General features: G+C 43.7%; 1 protein-coding gene across 1 annotated transcript; it reads left to right on the top strand.

Annotated features, from left to right (window-relative positions):
- The first annotated feature begins 1,565 nt into the window (after positions 1-1,565).
- CHADL (chondroadherin like) lies at positions 1,566-23,499 on the top strand. The gene is made up of 5 exons (XM_075287172.1): positions 1,566-1,620; positions 6,308-6,468; positions 8,219-9,877; positions 13,058-13,224; positions 23,337-23,499. Exons 2-5 carry the CDS (start codon positions 6,319-6,321, stop codon positions 23,497-23,499), a joined length of 2,139 nt encoding a protein of 712 aa, XP_075143273.1. The 5' UTR covers positions 1,566-1,620; positions 6,308-6,318.
- Positions 23,500-23,887: the final 388 nt, after the last annotated feature.

Here is a 23,887-nt window from a genome sequence, read left to right as displayed (position 1 = left end):
GTAAGCATTTAATTTTCTGTAATCTACACAAAATCGAAGACTCCCACCTTTTTTTCGCACCAATACTATTGGAGCAGTCCATGGACTTTCTTGAATCACTTTACCTTGCATCATTTAACAATTCATTTACTTCTTGGTATTTGGCAGATGGCCCCCTAATATAATGCTAGTATATTCCTATAACATTGCCAGATGGGAATCGTGTCCCCAATATCCTGTGCTCAATGGCACTTGTACACTCATAGTATTCATACTGTGCAAAAATTTGACAATAAGTCTCTTGCAGGGTCCTCAATCTGTCTTCTTCTTCTGGGTTGGGTGCTGTACCTTCTAACTGCAGTTGCTGCCATAACCAGTCACATTTCAGGTTTTGTTCTGGTGCTTCAGTCTTTACATCAGCTGATGAAAGTGGAGCAATCATTTCATTGATATTGCCACTTTTGATCACATGGATTTGCCGCAAGGCAAAGGAGGGAACTGAAGGATTGGAGTAGTAGTAGCAGTGGTGATGTAACCGGTATGCCAAGGATACTTAACCAAACTCCTCCAGCCCACATTCCAGGCTGGACAATGATGAAGGAGCCCTGCATGGTAACTGATGGTGGTGGTAGTTGTACTCCAGAGGCGCTTCCAGTTGGAGATTAAGATAGTGATAACTAGTGCCTTTTCTCCACTCCAAAAAAAACATATAAGTTTCTGCCTCTCCCAATATGTCTATGGGGGCTGAGTTCTACAAAGTCCTAGAGGCCTGAATGGGCCCTGGCTGGTGGGGTCTGTGATTCACAACTTCTTCCAAACTGTTGGCACACTTTTGTCTCTATGTGGTTGACGACAGTTCCTTCCCTGTCTCAGGGCTGTATATGGCTGATGTAGGACTGTGGATTACTTCCTCCCTCAGGGGCTGCAGAAAACGCTCAGCACATCTCAGAAGCCTGCTAGCACAAACTCAACCAACGGTTTTATGGATGCTCTCATTAAATACTTTATTTCCATTAAAAGCGATTTCATCTCCCTATGTCGGTCTCTTGTATTTGTACCATTTTACCTCTATCTGTTTATTCATAGTGACTCTTCCTGCACTGTAATTACTCTGCATTCTGCTTACTTAACTGTACTTGTTGCACTGCTTTTTATGCTTACTATAATGTTTTTGTATTTTTTATTACTGTTGCTATTCGATAAATACCTTTGAAACTAAAAGCTCTCAATTGTACTTTAATGTACTTTAATGTAACATGCCTGTCCGATGTGTGGTTTTAATAATATCTATAGGCATGGTAAGTGGTTGAAATTATGCCACAGTTTTGGTTTATGAAAAATAAAGAATTATAAACTATATCATACAAAGTTGCAAACTGAAACATAAATGGATAAAGAGTATCCCAAAAACATTTGCTATTTCTAGTACAACATGTGTATACTGTGTACTAAGCCATTCCTATATAATTGAAGTGAGGTATTTTGGAGGTATGTGGCATCTGACACAGCCCCCTCCTTTCCCTCCTTGGGCTCCACCTTTCATGTCTCCTCCTGCCATTGACTTGAATATCTAAGTGTAAGGACCTTCTGTACCTGCTACAGCCTGTAAGTCTCCTATTGCAGCCGGATTACCTTCTCCCTGTGAGTCGTTCTCTTCCTATTTTATTAGACTGAATAGTTTGTAAATTGGTTGTGTAGGAAAACTAGACAAAACTGAAAAAAATAGATGTCAAATGTGATGACTGTTAAGTTTTAATTATTGCATAATAATTGTATTTCATGTTACATTATAGAAGTGTATATATGTGTATAGGATATAAGTGTATAGGTGTGGAATTAGTATTCTGAGCATCAATGTTTGCAGCAGGGACAAGTATAGTAAATATGGAAGGAGTCGGACTACAGGCTCATCTTTCAGCTCGCTCATTTCCTCTGCATGGAGTGGAAAACTTTGCTGAATAGCCTTTTATCTATGAAGAAAAGTAGTAGCTCTGTTCACAGTTATGTGGACTTCATCATTTCACTTCTTTTTGGTCACTGTGCAGCAATTTCTAATGCAGGATTTCAAGTATATAAGTTTTACGTCTAAACCAGGACTTACCCTCGTCTTATTAAACATATATATATATATATATATATATATATATATATATATATATGTTTAAATCTCAAATACATCAAAATGGCACCAAAAAATTATAAATTTCACAGTTCCAGCAAATTAAATCAATTTTTTTTTTCTCATCTTCACATTGTGGGAGAAAAATACCTGAAAGAGCAGCATTGTCAAAAACATAAAACACGCAGAGTTTTCCCTAAAGACTTATGTGGGAGAAAAACGGAAAAGCAAAGTAAAATAATGAAAGTACTGTATCTTTGCTGCTTATTTTTCTTCAGCATTTTTAGCTACATTTTGCCACATCTGGCCTTAGCCTTAAACATGTATTTTTATCATGTTTTACCTGTAAAAAAAATACACAGGCAAAGACCATAAGGAAAAACTATTGTACATACTGTAGCAGTATATACATATGATTGTATTTGATAGTGTAGCACAGTACAGGCACATGTCAGCGCACTCCAATAAAATCTCCAGGATTTAGTCAGTACATTATGTATCACTTCTCTTTGTTAATGTAAATCTATGTGTGTGGTCTTTTTATAGCTGGTGACATGGTTAGCAATGGGAAAGCATGTTTTGTGTTCTGATCCTGATAACAAGTGAAATGCAGCCGTCTCCTAGTGAGATCTACATTCTTCTAACTACTGCCAGCCACGAAGGAAGCCATCACATGAGAAAAAGGGGGAGACATTAAAGGAAAGCCTTATGACTTTGTAGAATTCTCAAAGGCTCAACATGAAGTATTACTAGAATCTAGAGGCAGAAATGGCAATGAATGGGAGTCTGTCAGGAAAATTGGTATCAAACTAATGAAAGTATCTTGTAAAGATACTGCTGCACTTTGAAAAGATGCTGTAACATCTCTGCCTGTTCGGGCCTCTGCGCCACCCTCTGCTCGCGTGCAGCGGCGCAGGAGGCGGGTGGTTTGATAATTTGCTTAACGTTTTTAGTTGCACTGTGTGAACACGGCTCTAGTTCTGTGATTGTATTTGCACCACACCCGTCTTCTGCCCTTGTTGCCTCTGTCCATTAGTGGTTAAATTTTGTCTTGCCCTGTGATTGACAGCCTGCCTTCCTGTCAGATTCAGGGCGGGTCCTTCTTCCCCTATTTAGTCTTGGCTCTCATTAACACCAGTGCTTGCTATTGCCTTGTGCGTACTTGCTCCTTGCTGTCACTATTTTTGCTTGCATTCTAATCCTTGACCTTTGGCTTTCCCTACTGACTATTCTTTGGACTCCAATTTGGCACTGCATCGCTCGACTGTTACTGACCCTTTGCTAGCTGACCTCCCTTTGTTGTTGTCCGTCTTGTCTGCGTTTTGTGTCTCACATATACAGGAAGGGACCGTCTTCGTGGTTGCCGTCTATTACGTAGGATAGGGCCTGGCAATAGGAAGGGTCACAAAAATTACATGCATATGCACATTGCCACTCACCATAACCCGGTAACCAAAGGGTGCACGACCTAATAGTTCCCCGGACTTCAAGGAAAAGAGGTTCCACTGGAAATGATACATGCAAATGGTCCGCAATGCTCCGGTCCGGTTAAAATTAAACTTTTATTTTAATTTAAAAGTCCATATCCATGTCCATAGTGCAAATAGTGTAAATAGTGCATAGTGCAAATAACAAAAACAAACAAAAAATACATTAAAAAAACTCCAACGCGTTTCGAGAAAGGGTCAGTTGGGGGCTTCAGCTTAGGGCTCACTGTCCCTTGTGTCCTGTTCCAGGGTTCAATAGCTAATGGGGAATTGCTGTCTTAGCAATTCCCTAACAGATGTCTTTCCTATTCTGCAATGCAGCTCAATTTTCATAAAAATCATAATTTTACTTTTATTCAAATTAGCTGAAAAGGGTCTATAGTCTGAGGCCCATCTTGCGGAAAAGCAGTTTTTTGTTGCAGATTTGTTGCCTTTTTTTTTTTTTTTTTTTTTTTTTGTAGCCAAAGCCAAGAATTGCTACGAAAAGAATGGAAAATATCTAGGAAGTTCTTATACTTTTACTTTCTGTATAATCCATTCCTGGCTTTGGCTCAAAAACCGGCAGCAAAATCTGCAACAAAAAAAGCTGTGTTTCCGCAATGTGGGGCCTCAGTCTTTGGGATGTTTGTTCTCCTGCCAGGGCTTCATTTTCTACTTTAGATGACCGTCCCAACTGCAGGTAAAGTGTGATAAAATGAGAGATGCCACTCAAGCTATTAGAGGCGGAGTTGGCCGGCAATTAGGAGCAATTATCTGGAGCGGAGAATGAAGCCCCAACATGAGAAGAAACACCCCTAAAATCTATTTCAGGTAATTTGATACACAAAGCTCCTCAATGTACTTGAAGATATTTTGCCCAGTTAATGGAGTTTGAGAGGGGGCACATCATGACACAGAGATGCAGGATGGTCATTGCCTGCTGCCGAGGCCATTGTGACCTAGCTGTTACATGAGGGCTCGCATGCACAGAGATCATGCTCTGGACAGCCCAGACAGATCATCAGTAGAGAAGTTTATATGATCCACCAACAAGCTTAATCAGGTCCCACAGTTTCCTTGTCTAGACTCAAGTGGCACTTTCATTACACACCACTGTTTCTGCACAATCTACATTCACATAGCAGACTGAAATTTGCTGTCATGGTGCCCATAACATATCCTGCCATTGACAGTCAGCCACTGCAGTCAACAAACCTGGATTGCTGTGGACTGGAACCATATCATCTTTAGTAATTATTTCAGATTATGTTTGGGATTCAACAATGCTCAAAATTACATATGGAGTCCTTGTGGTGAACACTTCAATCCTACCTTTGCTAAGGAGAAAACCAATCCTACAAGTGTGATGATTTGAGAAGCCATTGCATACAACAGTTGCTCACCCAAAGTAGTGATATGAGGGTTATTAACAACTCAATTACATATGGAGGACATCCTGCCACATTTGTTGCCCTTCACAACAGGACTTCAGCATGATAATGCTCACCCACACACACAGCAAGGGTATTCCAGGAATGTCTCTGCCACGTTGCAACACTTCCTTGGACTGCCCAGTTGCCAAATTTAGCACCACATTTATTGGATCAGATGTGACAACAGCTTCAGAAATTGATGACTGTGCTAATCTACTGGCATAGCTGCAACACTTGTGGGCATATGTGGCAAGGGATGCCATAAGGAACCTGTATGTGTCCATGTACAAATGGAAATTTTGCATCCAGGTCAGAAGCCCAACAGGGCCTTGAGCCTCCTTTTAATTAATAAACTTATCATTAACACTAATATTGTAGTCATTTACATATATGATTTTTATATTCAGACAGAGAATCCTAACAACTCCTTGTAGCTGCGTACTTTATTATGTATGATGTTTTGCATGTTCACATCAACAGTTGTTACTGCCACACTCCCATTTTGTTGCCAATGAGTGTATTTTATTATGTATCAAGTAGGTTTACTGTGTATTCACACTAACAGTTGAAGGTTGTGTTATTGTCACACTCCCCTGTGGCATTTGATGGAGCTGCCTAATGCTTTTGCCCATATGAAGATAATCCCCTTCCATTCTATTCCCTCTCCTATTGAGTAGACATGTTCTATTCAGTCCAGTTTAGTGAGAATATCTGTAGTTGAGACATGTTTATGATATATATAAGAAAGGTAATAGGTCATTATCCCCTATAAGACGTACCTACAACATATATGTGAAACAGATCTCCAGTAGCTATACAACCTGACAAAGTCCAATCTTGGATAAAACACATTGGTGATACTGGACACTGATGCCACGTGCGAACATTGCTCTGTCCTATGTTTGTCTCCTGATGTCTCATATTTGGTATAGGTCACTATAATGCTGGGGGTCTGAGTCCTGGCTTAGTCTGGGATATATGCTGAGTAGCCAATCCATATCTCTCAGACCAAATTTGGCCTGAGGCCCTATTCACACCTGCAGTCGGGTTTCCATTCGGGAAGTCCGTGTGGTTACTGCTTAGTATCCGCACGAAACATGCAAAGAGTACAGTCCTATATAGTCTATGGTCTGCGGGTTTCTTTAGGTAACAGCTTTTTTATGCACATAAGTTTCCATTCATGAGGTTCCCAAGCTGACTCCCCATACCCAAATGCAGATGTGAATAGGGTCTAAGAGTAGTTTAGAATCTTTCCACAGCTATTTGAAATGTTTTCTATTTTATTTTATAATGGTCATTTTATTTTATAGGTTCAAAGAAGATGTTGTTCCTGCATTGTTTTCTAGTGCTGTCCTTTGCCAGTCCAATTCTATCTGATCCTTGTCCTCAGGTCTGTATTTGTGACAATATCAAAACTTTTGTAACCTGTGCTAATAAGAACCTGACCGAGATACCACCCAATATCCCACAGGTTAGTATGGATTTTGACTTTCACTACACCTATGTATAAGCTTTTTTTTTTTTTATTACTGTCACTGAAAAAACAATTGTTCGTGCACATGTATTACAGATTACCGATCATTGTCATAGCACCAATAAAAGTCTATGGGCATAAGCGACATATTCCATCAAATATCATAATATTATAGTATTTCACAAATCTCTGTAATATGATGTCATATGGTTATACCATGGTGCAGCATGTATAGTCAAAGTAATCCGAAATCTGCATGGTAACGAGCTGTGCACCTGTGTGTACATCACATGACCATGAACCTTATAAGATTAGGTTTCAGATAGAGAAAGTGTATGTTCACACAGCGGAAAGCTTTTCCACCGTGTCAACTCTTCGCGCCGGTAAAGTTATATTAAACTTAACCCCCCCCCCCCATTTTAAAATAAAACCCTAAAACAGAATATGTTCAACTTACCGAACGTGCACGGGGGGGGTGGACATTCAGGGTCCGACGTCATCTTCAGCCACGCCTCCTCTTCCAGCGATGTCCTCAGGTCCTGTCTAGCTCGCGAACTGACATTGATAAAAAATGGCGCGGGCGCATGCGCAGTAGTAGAAACAGCATGCTACTGCGCATGCACCCAGCCATTTTTTATCGATGTCAGTTCGCGAGTTAGACGGGACCCGGGGACATTGCTGGAAGAGGAGGCGTGGCTGAAGATGACGTCGGACCCTGAATGCCCGCCCCCCATGCAAGGTAAGTTGAACATTTTCTGTTTTAGGGTTTTATTTTAAAACGGGGGGGGGGGGGTGTTGTAGTTTAATATAACTTTACCGTTGCCTGAATTGCCTTTTTAAAGGCTATTCACGCATATGTGGGGCTCTATCAGCATGATTTTGCTGATAGAGCCCCTTTAAATGATTATTCCTACCTATGGAATTTATTTATGGTACATCCATAGCATATACTAAAATAGTCAATAGATAACAGTCCCACCACTGGGACCTGCAAACTTCTGTTTCAAGGCTAAAGAGCAGGGGCATAACTACCATAGAGGCAGCGGAGGCGGCTGCCACAGGGCCCGGGCCATTAGGGGGCCCGGTGACAGCCGCTACCGCTGCGTTTTTTTTTTTTGTTTTTTTTTAATTGGCTGTTACGGGCCCTATTTACTTGCCGATCCTGGACATAATACTGTGTGCAGGGTCCACTATGGGGACAAAATACTGTGTGCAGAGGCCACTAATGGACACAATACTGTGTGCAGGGGCCTCTAATGGACATAATACTGTGTGCAGGGGCCACTATGGGGTAGAATTCTGTGTGCAGGGGCCACTATGGGGTATAAAACTGTGTGCAGGGGCCACTTATGGACATAATAGAGTGCGGAGGAGGGGGTCGGTCGAGGTCTTCGGAATCGGTTGGGGGGGGGGCCCCATGTCAAAAGTTCGCCACGGGGCCCCGCCATTCCTAGTTACGCCACTGCTAAAGAGAATGTAGATGTGGTTGCACATGTGCGACTCTCTGTATTCATATATATGTGAATTTTAAGAGATTCATTCTCTGTGGCCACAAATAGGGGTAAGTGGACCTCCATTCTCAAGATGTTGGGATTTTATGTGAAATAGCTAAATGAGGGAAATAATCCCTTAGTTCAATGATGTTGATGCTTATAAGACTTTAGAGCTACAAGCTCCAAGTCTACAGTTTTTCCATTCTGTGTATATGTTGCAAATGTTGTAATAATCTTAATATTTTTCTTTGCAGTACACACAAAAACTGACCCTCCAAAAAAATGAACTAAAGGTAATCCCATCAGGAGTATTTCTTTCAACCCCATACCTAACGCATCTCAATCTTCAAAACTGCAGCATAGAAACAATAGAGGAAGGGGCATTCAGAAGTCTTGCACGTCTACGGTACCTTAATCTTGGCTCAAATCGCATAAGTTTTATACAACAGGAATCTTTTGATGGACTTCCATCTCTTGAACAAGTAATACTTGAGAAAAATCGAATTGAGGAGATAAAGCCGGGAGCTTTTAGTCAGTTGGGATTTCTCAGTTTTCTGAATCTTGAAGACAATTTCCTAGTCTACCTGCCCGATATGGTATTTCAGGGGTTGCTGCAGCTAAAATGGATGCGGCTCTCAAAAAACATGATTAGCATTGTGTCAACTGAAACATTTGCAGGACTTCCAAATCTGAAAAGGCTAAGCCTGGACCATAATGAACTGCAGTATCTTCCAACTGAAGCACTTTCAAGACTGTCTGGACTTACTAGGCTAGAGCTGGGTTGGAATCCAATGACTTTCCTTTTAGAAGAAGCTGTCCAAATGTCATCTCTAAAACAGCTCCTCCTCAATAACATGGCATTACAGGATGTCTCTTACAAGGCATTTGAGAGAAGTAAGCAACTCAATTTAATTGACATGAGTAACAATCAGATCAGATCAATTCAACCATTGTTTGGAGTGGAACAGCTAAAACAGCTAAACTTAACAGGAAACACCATCATCTGTGATTGTTTTTTGAGACCTTTTAAGGAATGGGCTGAATTTCTAAGATTAAAGGTTGATCTGTTTTGCTTTGGTCCCAACCATTTTCATGGAGACCACTTGGATTCACTTAGAGCTAGAGATCTGAAATGTGGAAACTTTCCAGAGGATGTTTACAGAATACCAGTGGTCACGGAAAAACCAGATGCGGAAGATGCATGTCCACAGAGCTGTGATTGCAAAACTGATGTCAAACATGCCCTTTGTGACAATAAATCTTTACAGAAGATTCCCAAAGGTTTCCATGTGGATACCACTCTCATTGATCTGCGTAGGAATTCTTTTCACTCAGTCCCAAAGGGGTCTTTCTTGGATTTGAAAAAGGTAGCATCCTTGCACCTACAAAACTGTGAAATTAATGACATCCATCCAGGCGCATTCATGGGGATGACAAATTTGGTTTATCTCTACTTATCACATAATAAGATATCCTCATTAAAACCTGAAGTCTTTGAAGGGGCTACAAAAATTGTGTACATTTTCCTTGACAACAACAAGTTTAATATTATTCCAAAGGAAACATTTAGGCTCCTACCAAGTCTCTTTTCACTGCATCTGCAGTATAACTCTATTAGCTCACTTTCTAACAACAATATGGCCGGGGCACAAAAGCTTCACTGGTTATATCTAACGGGAAATAAAATAAATTATATTGCTCCAACAGCTTTTCGGAATATGAAAGATCTAGAAAAACTCCATCTTGATGAGAATCTGATATCCGAGGTACCAACGCAAGCTTTTAAAGGACTGCATAGACTAACTGAGTTAAAGCTATCCAAGAATCCCATCAAAAACATTGGCAATGGTGCATTTGTGCCCGTATCTCAATCAATGCAGCATCTATATCTGAACGACATGAGACTGCAACAGGTACAGCAATAGTATGAAAAGTATGAAATGCTCTGTCCAGTCTGCACAAAAGGTGTGTGTAATGGATGTCTGTATATTCGTATGTATCTGTTATGTCTATATGTGTATATACATATATATGTTTGAGTATGTATGTGTATATATGTATATATAAATACAGTATATGGATGTCAGTGTAATATATGTGTTTAATGTACAGATGTACAGTACATAAAATGTTTTTCCAATGATTTTTCATTGGTTTTTGTTGTCTTCTGTGATAACATATGAGGCTGTAGCAGGTTAACCAATTGCAGAAGTTTGGGTTAACCTTGTTAGATGTGTATATAGGTACAGTATGCACAATGTACATATATATACAGTATGATCCTGGTATCTGAAGGGAATAGGCTTTAAGTTTACCTGTGTATACTGGAAATCGTAGAGAGCATCAAATGATATTCTGTACATTGTACAGAGCCAAAAGTAGATGGCTTATGCCATGTTGTTACAATCCCGGTCACTACACAGTCTACAGAGGCATCTGCTTCAGAGAACAGCTGATCAGTGCAGAGCTTGACAATTTTATATTAATGACCTATCCAAAGGTTCGGACATTAGTATAAAGCCTTGCATTATATTAATGAAACTGTGGATACCAGGGATTGACTGTGTATAGATTATAAAACACATGTATGTATGCATGGAATTTCTGTATAGCATGTGTGTGTACAGTATATATACAATTTGACTGAATCAGTCTAAGAGGTTGCAGTGCACTGTAATACATGCAAGCTATAGAAGAAAACAGTGAAATATCTTTAATTAGGAAGTGCAGAAATAGTTTATATGATATAATATATACAATGCAGTAAAAACTAAATAATAAGTGCAGGTGTCCATATCCTTTTAGAAAATGATAATTTTCTTCACTACAATACCTTTTTCACCAATACCTCTTCACGACCATATTGTCCTTTTCATGATTCTGAATCATTGAAGATGGAAAAATGGTTTTCCTTATAACAGGTATAAATGGAAGACTTTCTGTTTGTATCTGTCATAACTGACTTTAGTGTACAAAAAAATGAAAAGGATAAGTCGCTTTAGCCATTTCTCCATTTTTTTCAATAGGAAAAATTTAAAAATTTATCTCCGTCATGATTTCCATCCAAAAAACCTGACGAAAGGAACTTATCCTTTTTCACTTTTTAATAATGAAGTTAATTATGACAAATAAAAGAACAGTATAACGGAAATTATTCTAAATTTCCATTTTTTTGGATCTTCTATTCTCTAACAAATAGAAAGACAATGTCCCTAGTATGAAAGTGATCTTAATGCCACATATATACTGTGTGTATATGTATATATATATATATATATATAGAGAGAGAGAGAGAGAGAGAGAGAGAGAGAGAGAGAGAGAGGAAAAAATGGCAGATGCAAAAAAAGTAGTGAAATTTAGTTCAAGACAAGTGCATTTGTTTTGGATTAAAAATCACTAGTATTTTTGCATCTGATTGGAGTTGCAGCCAATTTTTCCTAACTATCTAATTCTTGGACGTATTGCCACCCTCTGTCGGGACTTGCACCCATACAAAGTCTAGGTACATCCCTGATGTGCAACATTGAATAATTTCATTGCAATAAGTAGCAGGAGTTCAGATGTATGATGTAAGTGGGCGTTCACACTATCGTTGGTGTCCGACAGCAGTGTCTTTAGCTACTGTCCGTTCAAGATTTTAGCAGTAGACACTAGCTATGTCCGTTACAATTTCCATTCATTTCAATGGGATTTTATCTTGTGCCCTAAAGGGGTCGTTCACACGGGGGGCAGATTTTGGCACCGAGAGTGACGCGGGGAGCCGCATCACTCTTGGGTCAAAACCCGCCTGCCACGACCGTCGCGTATTCCCCCTCCAGATTCGGCCCAAAAGAATGAGCCGACTCTGGAGGTTGCTGCTGCCAGGCGGAAGCCGCAGCTCAGCGAGCCGCAGAATCCACCTGAAGAAATGGCAGATCGCTTCTTTTTTACGCTAGCGGCATGTTGCGGCTAGAGGAAAAAAGAAGCCTGGCAGTCTCCATAGACCACCATTGTATGGAGGCGGATTTTGAGGCGAAATCCACTGTCAAAATCTGCCTTGTTGCCCCAGGGTGAATTAGCCCTTAGTGTCCTTTTGTGTCCGTTTACAACCATGTCCATTTTTTCAAGAGGACAAAAAAAATCCTACATGCAGGACTTTTCGGTCCGTTTGAAAAACGGACAGCAAGTGTCCGTTTTTTTTTTTTAACATTGAAGTCTATGAGCAATGGAAAGTAACTGATAGCCATCAGTTAGGGAGCCTTCACACGGAGTAAACGCGCGTGTATTTTTACAAAATACACGTGTAAAAATAAGACTCCCATTGACTTCAATGACATTTTACAGGCGTATTTTTACACATGTAAAAAATATCATCGAAGTCAATGGGAGTCATATTTTTACACGTGTATTTTGCAAAAATACATGTGCGTTTACTCCGTGTTAAGGCTCCCTTACTGTCTGTTTCTTTTCTTTTTTTTAAATGGACACCTTCTTTGTGGACACCAACAGTAGTGTGAACGCTACCTAATAACATCTGTCTAGTGCTGGTGTTTCTGTATTTATGTACGCTTGGTTGACACCTGCGCTCCAGCTTACACTCTTCGGGCCCACTTGGGGACCCAAAAATCGGAAAACCCAATCCCAATGAACTATTTTGTATATTACTTTGTCACATATTGTTATGCAATAATAAATATTTAGGTATCTACATGTATGTAGTAAGTCCATTTTTTGTAGGTCGTGTTTCTTTTTGTTACTTTGCCCGTGCTCATTTATTCTCGCTGTTTCTGTGTGGTATTCTGAACATTCAAGTATTTTTGACATACACCTTCACATCTGCTGGAATTGATCCAGATGTGCAGTGTTAATGCCGCACCGCCAATACACTGTAAAGTAAGCTGACAGGATTTTTCGCACAAGAAAAACTTGACCATGTATGGACTTAATTGTACCTTATTTATATGTAGATTGTGAGCCCCATACAGGGCTACTTTTCTTTCTAATTGTTTTTTATTTTCTGGTTGTAGATTGTGATTAGTGTTATCAATAATGAAATTCATCATATTAATAATAAGAGCATTGAATCTAATGTTTATACATTGTCTTTCGTTTAGATTTCCAGTGGTGCATTTTTAGGCCTTGGCAAAAATATTAAGAGTCTGTATTTGGAAAACAACAACCTACAGAACCTTCCTAACATGAAAAACTTCAATGGACTTGAAGTCATTAACTTGGCTAACAATCCCTTTAACTGTGACTGTCACTTGCTCCATCTCCACAGGTAGGTTTCAATGGCTTTAGCTAGGGTTGTGCATTTTGATTATTTCACCATTCCAAAGTAGGATAATTATGATTTTCAATATTGATGTTGCCCCACCCTGGAGTCTAATATAGTCCATGCTGGGTATCTCCTCCTGCTAGAAGCTATGAGCAATAGTTTCTTCACAGTTGGGCGACAGGACGGGGGCGCCTGCATCAGATATATCTTTCTTAGTTTCTTTTAGGCTAAGGCCCCATGTAGTGTCCAACAGCTAAAAAAACCACGGCAGCAATGTATCACGGTTTTTCCCCACAGCGCTTTTCACAGAAAGCCCGCAGAGTTTTTCTCTGCGGACTTGCTGCTTCAATGATATTTAAAGGGAAACCACCGCCATGTCCGTAGGTATATCTGACATGGTGCAATTTCCAAAAACCGCAATGGTTTTGGAAATTGCAGCTTGTCTGATGCGTGTATTTTTCCACAAGGTGGGGATAGGATTCGCTAGAATCTCATCCACTTTGCAGTGACTGTAAAATGTCATGTTTTTTTTAACGCAGCGTTTATGCCATGTGGGACCCCAGCCTAAAGTGGTTGTCCAGTGTCAGAAAAATACTGAGAAACAAATGCTATTGTTTGTATAATGAAAAGTTGTACAATGATCCAACATACTTTCTGGATCAATTCCTCGCCGTGTTCTAGATCTCTGCTTTACTGTTATTTATTCTGCTAACTTATCAGTCCATGGTCATATAATGGACACACAAGTGATGTTATAGTTACAGTTCAGTAATCCAAAATCTGTGTGGCAACGACCATTAAAAACCGGTCCTGTGAATAACTTAATTCACTTAGGGTGAATTCACACTGAGTAAACGCTAGCTTATTCTGAACGTAAAACACGTTCAGAATAAGCGGCGTCTAAAGCAGCTCCATTCATTTCTATGGGAGCGGGGATACGAGCGCTCCCCATAGAAATGAATGGGCTGCTTCTTTCACTCCGTGCAGTCCCATTGAAGTGAATGGGGAGTGCCGGCGTGTACGCTCCGGCATGAGCAGAGCTTGCCGTATACGCCGGCACTCCCCATTCACTTCAATGGGACTGCACGGAGTGAAAGAAGCAGCCCATTCATTTCTATGGGGAGCGCTCGTATGCCGGCTCCCATAGAAATGAATGGAGTTGCTTTAGACGCCGCTTATTCTGAACGTGTTTTACGTTCAGAATAAGCTAGCGTTTACTCAGTGTGAATGCACCCTTAGGGTGCATTCAGACTACGTAACGCCGGGCGTGTATGAGAGCCGTACACGCCGGCGTTACAGCAGGGCTACTGAACACTTCCCATTCACTTCAATGGGAGCGCTCGTAAACGCCGCTGTTACGAGCGCTCCCATTGAAGTGAATGGGAAGTGTTCGGCAGTCTGCTGTAACGCCGGCGTGTACGGCTCTCATACACGCCCGGCGTTACGTAGTGTGCATGCACCCTTACATTGTATTTAATGCAGCCAATGACTGTCATACTGATGATTTTCATTGTCGTGTGAATATAGGCTTATTCCATACTACAGAGGACTATCATTTGCAAGAAATGGTCACAGTTAAGAAATTGTTTTCTTTCTGCATGGTTTGTTCACATTTTCTGATTTTTAAATGCAGTTTTCAAGCCAATCTTGAGGCTGTAAATCCTGACCAAAAATACGGCTCCCATTGAAATCAATGGGAGCCACTCAGGAGAAGAAAAGAAGCAAGGTGCTCATTCTTCAGGCTGAGTCGCCTCACGATTTGGCCTAAAGACACTCCCTTCTCCTTACTAGGCCAATTGGGCCTAATCCGGAGAGGAGTACGCGGCTGGATGCAGTGGTGAATCTAGCCTCTCTGCTGCCCCCCAGGACTGAATACTGAAGGGGCGCGGTACTATTAACCACATTTCTACATCCACCAGAAGTGGTTAATAGGAGCAGTGCAATTCAGTCATTTTTCTAGTGGTATATAATACCACCCATCTCTGAGGACATGAAAGGTTCACTCAATGCTGAGGCTCCACATTGCAGAAACGCAGCTTTTTCTGTTGCAGATATTGCTGCGTTTTTTGGGTTTTTTTTAGACAAACTCAGGAGTGTTTACAATAGAAAAGGGAAATATATAGGAATATCTTACACTTCTACCTCCTGTTCAATCCATTCCTGGCTCTGGCTCAGAAAACCTCAGCAAAATCAATAGGGGCTACACGGTGGCTCAGTGGTTAGCACTGCAGCGCTGGAGTCCTTGTGTTCAAATCCCGCCAAGGGCAAAAAACCAACTGCAAGGAGTTTGTATGGTCTCCCCTTGTTTGCATGGATTTCCATCCTATATTTCAAAAAAAAAAAAAGACATACCGATAGGGAAAAATGTACATTGTGATCCCTATATGGGGCTCACAATCTACATTACAAAAAAAAAAAGAAAAGAAAACCTCAGCAAAATCTGCAACAAAAAAAAATTCCTACATTGCAGAAACATTGTTTTGTCCACTGCAGAAAAATAAGTGTTTTACAGAACGAGCAAACTGAATGAAATTTAATCAATTTACCGCATCCTCACATTGCAAGAAAAAAAAGATGTGGAAGATGCTGCAAATTGTAAAATGCATGCGCTTAATCTATGGCAGGGTAGTTCTAGCTGCGCAATCACGAGCATTTACATATATAATTAATAGGGGGAGAAAGTGCAGGAAAATGCATCAAAAGCTCAAAAAGAAAAATACTGTGGAAAAAAAATAAACTGATTCACCGCTATTTTTTTCCAGTGTTTTTCTAGCTGTGTCTCGCTGTTGGGCCTAATTCTTATCATCTATGCATCACACTATAAGGATAAAGCCTCACGTAGCAGCCACAGCAAAAAAAAGTGCTGCGGGAAAAACCGCAGCGACATCGCATCATAGTTTTTCCCACAGCGCTTTTTACAGTAGTAAGAGGTTTCAGTAGAGGTTACTGTAGAGGTTTCCTCTGCGGACTTTCTGCTTCCATTATACTTATAGGGAAACCAATGGCGTTTCTGTAGGTGTAAGTGGCACAAAGCAATTTCCAAAACCACCACACCCATATATACCTACACAGTCATACATATACCATATACACTCACCGGCCACTTTATTAGGTATACCTGTCCAACTACTCGTTAACACTTAATTTCTAATCAGCCAATCACATGGCGGCAACTCAGTGCATTTAGGCATGTAGACATGGTCAAGACAATCTCCTGCAGTTCAAACCGAGCATCAGTATGGGGAAGAAAGGTGATTTGAGTGCCTTTGAACGTGGCATGGTTGTTGGTGCCAGAAGGGCTGGTCTGAGTATTTCAGAAACTGCTGATCTACTGGGATTTTCATGCACAACCATCTCTAGGGTTTACAGAGAATGGTCCGAAAAAGAAAAAACATCCAGTGAGCGGCAGTTCTGTGGGCGGAAATGCGTTGTTGATGCCAGAGGTCAGAGGAGAATGGCCAGACTGGTTCGAGCTGATAGAAAGGCAACAGTGACTCAAATAGCCACCCGTTACAACCAAGGTAGCCAGAAGAGCATCTCTGAACGCACAGTACGTCGAACTTTGAGGCAGATGGGCTACAGCAGCAGAAGACCACACCGGGTGCCACTCCTTTCAGCTAAGAACAGGAAACTGAGGCTACAATTTGCACAAGCTCATCGAAATTGGACAATTGAAGATTGGAAAAACGTTGCCTGGTCTGATGAGTCTCGATTTCTGATGCGACATTCGGATGGTAGGGTCAGAATTTGGCGTCAACAACATGAAAGCATGGATCCATCCTGCCTTGTATCAACGGTTCAGGTTGGTGGTGGTGGTGTCATGGTGTGGGGAATATTTTCTTGGCACTCTTTGGGCCCCTTGGTACCAATTGAGCATCGTTGCAACGCCAAAGCCTACCTGAGTATTGTTGCTGACCATGTCCATCCCTTTATGACCACAATGTACCCAATATCTGATGGCTACTTTCAGCAGGATAATGCGCCATGTCATAAAGCTGGAATCATCTCAGACTGGTTTCTTGAACATGACAATGAGTTCACTGTACTCCAATGGCCTCCACAGTCACCAGATCTCAATCCAATAGAGCATCTTTGGGATGTGGTGGAACGGGAGATTCGCATCATGGATGTGCAGCCGACAAATCTGCGGCAACTGTGTGACGCCATCATGTCAATATGGACCAAAATCTCTGAGGAATGCTTCCAGCACCTTGTTGAATCTATGCCACGAAGAATTGAGGCAGTTCTGAAGGCAAAAGGGGGTCCAACCCGTTACTAGTAGAGATGAGCGAACAGTGTTCTATCGAACACATGTTCGATCGGATATCAGGGTGTTCGCCATGTTCGAATCGAATCGAACACCGCGTGGTAAAGTGTGCCAAAATTCGATTCCCCTCCCACCTTCCCTGGCGCCTTTTTTGCACCAATAACAGCGCAGGGGAGGTGGGACAGGAACTACAACACTGGGGGCATTGAAAAAAATTGGAAAAAGTCATTGGCTGCCGAAATCAGGTGACCTCCATTTTAGACGAATAGTGGATTTCAAATCCGGGTCATATGAGAATGTGAACTTTGTGACTATGAGACAGGGATAGCTGTACAGGCAGGGATAGCTAGGGATAACCTTTATTTAGGGGGGAATGTTATTAAAAATAACTTTTTGGGGCTCTATCGGGTGTGTAATTGTGATTTTTGTGAGATAAACTTTTTCCCATAGGGATGCATTGGCCAGCGCTGATTGGCCGAATTCCGTACTCTGGCCAATCAGTGCTGGCCAATGCATTCTATTAGCTTGATGAAGCAGAGTGTGCACAAGGGTTCAAGCGCACCCTCGGCTCTGATGTAGCAGAGCTGAGGCTGCACAAGGGTTCAAGCGCACCCTCGGCTCTGATGTAGGAGAGCCGAGGGTGCACTTGAACCCTTGTGCACCCTCGGCTCTGCTACATCAGAGCCGAGGGTGCGCTTGAACCCTTGTGCACACTCTGCTTCATCAAGCTAATAGAATGCATTGGCCAGCGCTGATTGGCCAATGCATTCTATTAGCCCGATGAAGTAGAGCTGAATGTGTGTGCTAAGCACACACATTCAGCTCTACTTCATCGGGCTAATAGAATGCATTGGCCAGCGCTGATTGGCCAGAGTACGGAATTCGGCCAATCAGCGCTGGCTCTGCTGGAGGAGGCGGAGTCTAAGATCGCTCCACACCAGTCTCCATTCAGGTCCGACCTTAGACTCCGCCTCCTCCAGCAGAGCCAGCGCTGATTGGCCGAATTCCGTACTCTGGCCAATCAGCACTGGCTAATGCATTGTATTGGCGTGATGAAGCAGTGCTGAATGTGTGTGCTTAGCACACACATTCAGCTCTACTTCATCGGGCTAATAGAATGCATTGGCCAATCAGCGCTGGCCAATGCATTCTATTAGCGTGAACTGAGTTTGCACAGGGGTTCTAGTGCACCCTCGGCTCTGCTACATCAGATTGCTACATCTGATGTAGCAGTGCCGAGTGTGCATCAGATGTGTAGTTGAGCAAAACTGACTCAGCACTGCTAAGTCTCTGCATTCGCATAGGAATGCATTGGCCAGCCTTCGGCCAATCAGCGCTGGCTCTGCCGGAGGAGGCGGAGTCTAAGGTCGGACCTGAATGGAGACTGGTGTGGAGCGATCTTAGACTCCGCCTCCTCCAGCAGAGCCAGCGCTGATTGGTCGAGTTCCGTACTCTGGCCAATCAGCACTGGCCAATGCATTTCTATGGGGAAAAGTTAGCTTGCGAAAATCGCAAACTGACAGGGATTTCCATGAAATAAAGTGACTTTTATGCCCCCAGACATGCTTCCCCTGCTGTCCCAGTGTCATTCCAGGGTGTTGGTATCATTTCCTGGGGTGTCATAGTGGACTTGGTGACCCTCCAGACACGAATTTGGGTTTCCCCCTTAACGAGTTTATGTTCCCCATAGACTATAATGGGGTTCGAAACCCATTCGAACACTCGAACAGTGAGCGGCTGTTCGAATCGAATTTCGAACCTCGAACATTTTAGTGTTCGCTCATCTCTAGTTACTAGCATGGTGTACCTAATAAAGTGGCCGGTGAGTGTATACATTATCCTAGCACATATACATACCTCCCAACTTTTGAAGAACTGAAAGAGGGACAAAATGTGCGGCGTGCGTAGCGCGCCACGTCAAATTTAGCCCCGCCCACTTTTGTGTTGGCTCCGCCCACTCGTTAATTTTTCATGTGCACATGAAATATAATCCTCCTACAGTCACCCATAAATTATATGTCCCCCCTCTATCTCTGCCCCCAGTTTCATATACACCCTTCATCTGCCACCAGTTTCATGTCCCCCTTCCATCTCTGCCCCCAGATTAATGTCCCCTCCATCTCTGCCCCCAGTTTCATGTCCCCTCCATTTCTGCCCCCAGATTCATGTCCCCTCCATCTCTGCCCCAGTTTCATGTCCCCTCCATCTCTGCCCCCAGATTCATGTCCCCCATTTCTGCCCCCAGATTCATGTCCCCTCCATCTCTGCCCCCAGTTTCATGTCCCCTCCATCTCTGCCCCCAGTTTCATGTCCCCTCCATCTCTGCCCCCAGTTTCATGTCCCCTCCATCTCTGCCCCCAGTTTCATGTCCCCTCCATCTCTGCCCTCAGATTCATGTCCCCTCCATCTCTGCCCCCAGATTCATGTCCCCCCATCTCTGCCCTCAGATTCATGTCCCCTCCATCTCTGCCCCCAGATTCATGTCCCTCCATCTCTGCCCCCAGATTCATGTCCCTCCATCTCTGCCCCCAGATTCATGTCCCCCATTTCTGCCCCCAGATTCATGTCCCCCATCTCTGCCCCCAGATTCATGTCTCCACATCTCTACCCCAGATTCATGTCCCTCCATCTCTGCCCCCAGATTCATGTCCCCCATCTCTGCCCCAGATTCATGTCCCTCCATCTCTGCCCCCAGATTCATGTCTCCACATCTCTACCCCAGATTCATGTCCCTCCATCTCTGCCCCCAGTTTCATGTCCCTCCATCTCTGCCCCCAGTTTCATGTCCCCTCCATCTCTGCCCCCAGTTTCATGTCCCCTCCATCTCTGCCCCCAGTTTCATGTCCCCTCCATCTCTGCCCCCAGTTTCATGTCCCCTCCATCTCTGCCCCCAGTTTCATGTCCCCTCCATCTCTGCCCCCAGTTTCATGTCCCCTCCATCTCTGCCCCCAGTTTCATGTCCCCTCCATCTCTGCCCCAGTTTCATGTCCCCATCTCTGCCCCCAGATTCTTGTCCCCCCATCTCTGCCCTCAGATTCATGTCCCCTCCATCTTTGCCCCCAGATTCATGTCCCCCCATCTCTGCCCTCAGATTCATGTCCCCTCCATCTCTGCCCCCAGATTCATGTCCCCTCCATCTCTGCCCCCAGATTCATGTCCCTCCATCTCTGCCCCCAGATTCATGTCTCCACATCTCTACCCCAGATTCATGTCCCTCCATCTCTGCCCCCAGTTTCATGTCCCTCCATCTCTGCCCCCAGTTTCATGTCCCCTCCATCTCTGCCCCCAGTTTCATGTCCCCTCCATCTCTGCCCCCAGTTTCATGTCCCCTCCATCTCTGCCCCCAGTTTCATGTCCCCTCCATCTCTGCCCCCAGTTTCATGTCCCCTCCATCTCTGCCCCCAGTTTCATGTCCCCTCCATCTCTGCCCCCAGTTTCATGTCCCCTCCATCTCTGCCCCAGTTTCATGTCCCCATCTCTGCCCCCAGATTCATGTCCCCCCATCTCTGCCCTCAGATTCATGTCCCCTCCATCTTTGCCCCCAGATTCATGTCCCCCCATCTCTGCCCTCAGATTCATGTCCCCTCCATCTCTGCCCCCAGATTCATGTCCCCTCCATCTCTGCCCCCAGATTCATGTCCCTCCATCTCTGCCCCCAGATTCATGTCCCACATCTCTGCCCCTAGATTCATGTCCCCCATCTCTGCCCCCAGATTCATGTCCCTCCATCTCTGCCCCCAGATTCAAGTCTCCACATCTCATGCCCCCCCATCTCTGCCCCCAGATTCATGTCTCCACATCTCTGCCCCCAGATTCAAGTCTCCACATCTCATGTCCCTCCATCTTTGCCCCCAGATTCAGGTCCCCTCCATCTCTGCCCTCAGATTCATGTCCCCTCCATCTCTGTCCCCAGATTCATGTCCCTCCATCTCTGCCCCCAGATTCATGTCCCCCATCTCTGCCCCCAGATTAATGTCTCCACATCTCTACCCCAGATTCATGTCCCTCCATCTCTGCCCCCAGATTCATGTCCCCCATCTCTGCCCCCAGATTCATGTCCCTCCATCTCTGCCCCCAGATTCATGTCTCCACATCTCTACCCCAGTTTCATGCCCCCCCATCTCTGCCCCCAGATTCATGTCTCCACATCTCTGCCCCCAGATTCATGTCCCCCCATCTCTGCCCCCAGTGTCATGCCGTCCCCTCCATCTCTGTCCCCAGTGTCATGGCGTCCTCTCCTTCATCTGCCCCCAGTTTCACGTTCCACCTCCACATTACACTTACCTTCTCCTCTGCTCCCTGCGCGCCTCTCTTGCCGACACATGCGGTTGAAGGAAGGAGCTGACACATGTCAGCTCCTCGCTTCGCCGCTGCGTGTCTCTCTCGCTGACACATATGCGGCTGAAGCGAGGAGCTGGCCTGCGTGAGCTCCTCGCTTCGCTGCTGCCGCCGGCTACTGGCTTGCAGACGCGATGTGAGTGACACATCGCGTCTGCAAGCCAGTAGCCGGCGGCACCGGCGAAGCGAGGAGCTCACACAGGTCAGCTCCTCGCTTCAGCCGCATATGTGTCAGCGAGAGAGACACGCAGTGGCGAAGCGAGGAGCTGACATGTGTCAGCTCCTTCCTTCAACCGCATATGTGTTCAACTCAGATCTGTGTCCTCTGGACGCAGATCTGAGTTGAAATCGGGACATACCTCCCTCCAACCGGGACCGCGGGACATGTCACCCAAATCGTGACTGTCCCGCGGAAATCGGGACGGTTGGGAGGTATGCATATACATTCTTACAGCATATATACTCACACATAACAAACATACAGTAATCACACAGTATACAAGACATAAACTATAAGCAAATATACATATATATACATATTAAATATAGTTTACCTAAAAATTACACACTCACATTTGTCTGGAATGAAGCTGTTCCATCACTGCAGACTTCTTCCTGTCCCACAAGCTACGATCAGACACTGCTGTGAGGGGGGAGGGGAGAGTCCAGGCTGCACGGACAGGACCTAATAAATTGGTAGGTGTAAGGGCTGCAGTATAGTGTCCGGAGGGTTAAGCAGCTGCACCCCCCTCCCCCAACGCCGGCCCTGGCTGTCTCCAAGCCATCTTTCTCCTCCCCCGCCGAAAACACTAAGCCAGCCCAGGACAAGTTGCATACCTCTTGTTTAAAGCGGCCTGTCCTGGACTGGCTTAGGTGACTCAAAATGCCACTCCCCGGCATTACGCCACCTGAGGCTATTGCCTCACCTCGCCTCATTAGAGGTGCGGCGCTGGCTGGATGCTGTGCAGTGCACCGGCTTTCAGTCATGGCTACCCGGCTTTTGGACCAGAACCTCAGGTGGCCTCCGCCTCAAGTTCTGGTCCAAAAAACTCTGTCTGAACTAACCCATACTAGTTAGGCTTGCTACTGTTAGTTGGGTGGTCCTGGGCTGCAGCTGGGATCATCCACTGGACAGGACACAGCCCAATTAGCATATTGGGTACTGAAACTAATATCACCAATTGCTCAAGAGAAAAAAAAAATCCAAGTACAATGATATCAGTGAAGTGTCACCTATTAAAAGATCCTCTGAAGAGTCTAATAACTCAGAATTATCATGTTCAGCTTCTTCCAAAGATCCAGATCTAATGAAAAGGTTGTTTACTCGTTCAGCTCCCAGGAATAAAGGCAATTCACTATGCAAGTATTATGTTTGTGCAGTAATATCTTCCTTCTAGCTGCATTACCAATAGGACCTTAGAATACACAACCAGGTTTACTACCTCACTGTGAACTTGATGCAAACCTTGCTGACTGTGACTTAGTAGGTTGTTTTGTTTTTGTCTTACAGATGGATCAGCAGCCTGAACCTAAAGGTGGGGGCCACCTGTGCAGCTCCTAAAAATCTGAAGGGCCAGATTGTCAGAAATGCCAAATTTAATTCCTGTCCTGGATGGGAGGATAATAAAAACAGGAATAAGAGAAAGATATCTGCCAGAAAACAGAAACAGTAAAGACAGACTATAGATTGTGGTAATATAAGGAAAAACTACAGAAAAATATTTTCTTGATGTAATCTACCCCAGCGCTTGTAAATGAATAGTATGGCATCAGCACCTATACTTAATAGGGCCTTGGCAGGAGAGGCTTCTGGTATCTTCTGCATGACTTATACTCTCACAGTATTCTGAAGTGAAGATTGTAACATAACTGAAGTAAGGCTAGTGGTAAGTTTCTGGAAAATGATAGTGACATTGTGTCTGTTTTTAATAAAAAATTTTTTTGCAAAGGCTAACACGCTGGAAAAAAGGAGGAGGAAAATGGCCAATACAAGCATTTCGGGCCATGTCTTGAAATTATTCAACTTAGACAAGAAAATTGAAAGAAAGCTGCACATGGATG

The sequence above is a fragment of the Leptodactylus fuscus genome, chromosome 9, assembly GCF_031893055.1.
Source record: "Leptodactylus fuscus isolate aLepFus1 chromosome 9, aLepFus1.hap2, whole genome shotgun sequence".
In the NCBI taxonomy this organism is placed as follows: Eukaryota; Metazoa; Chordata; class Amphibia; order Anura; family Leptodactylidae; genus Leptodactylus; species Leptodactylus fuscus.
Note: the sequence above shows the minus strand (reverse complement) of the source record. Positions and strands in the feature narration are given on the sequence as shown.

Excerpts from the sequence above, each read along its gene's own strand:
- CHADL (XM_075287172.1), top strand. The coding sequence starts at position 6,319 with ATGTTGTTCCTGCATTGTTTTCTAGTGCTGTCCTTTGCCAGTCCAATT. Across the intron at positions 6,469-8,218 it reads TACCACCCAATATCCCACAG|TACACACAAAAACTGACCCT; the intron begins GTTAGTATGGAT and ends TTTTCTTTGCAG. Across the intron at positions 9,878-13,057 it reads ACGACATGAGACTGCAACAG|ATTTCCAGTGGTGCATTTTT; the intron begins GTACAGCAATAG and ends TCTTTCGTTTAG.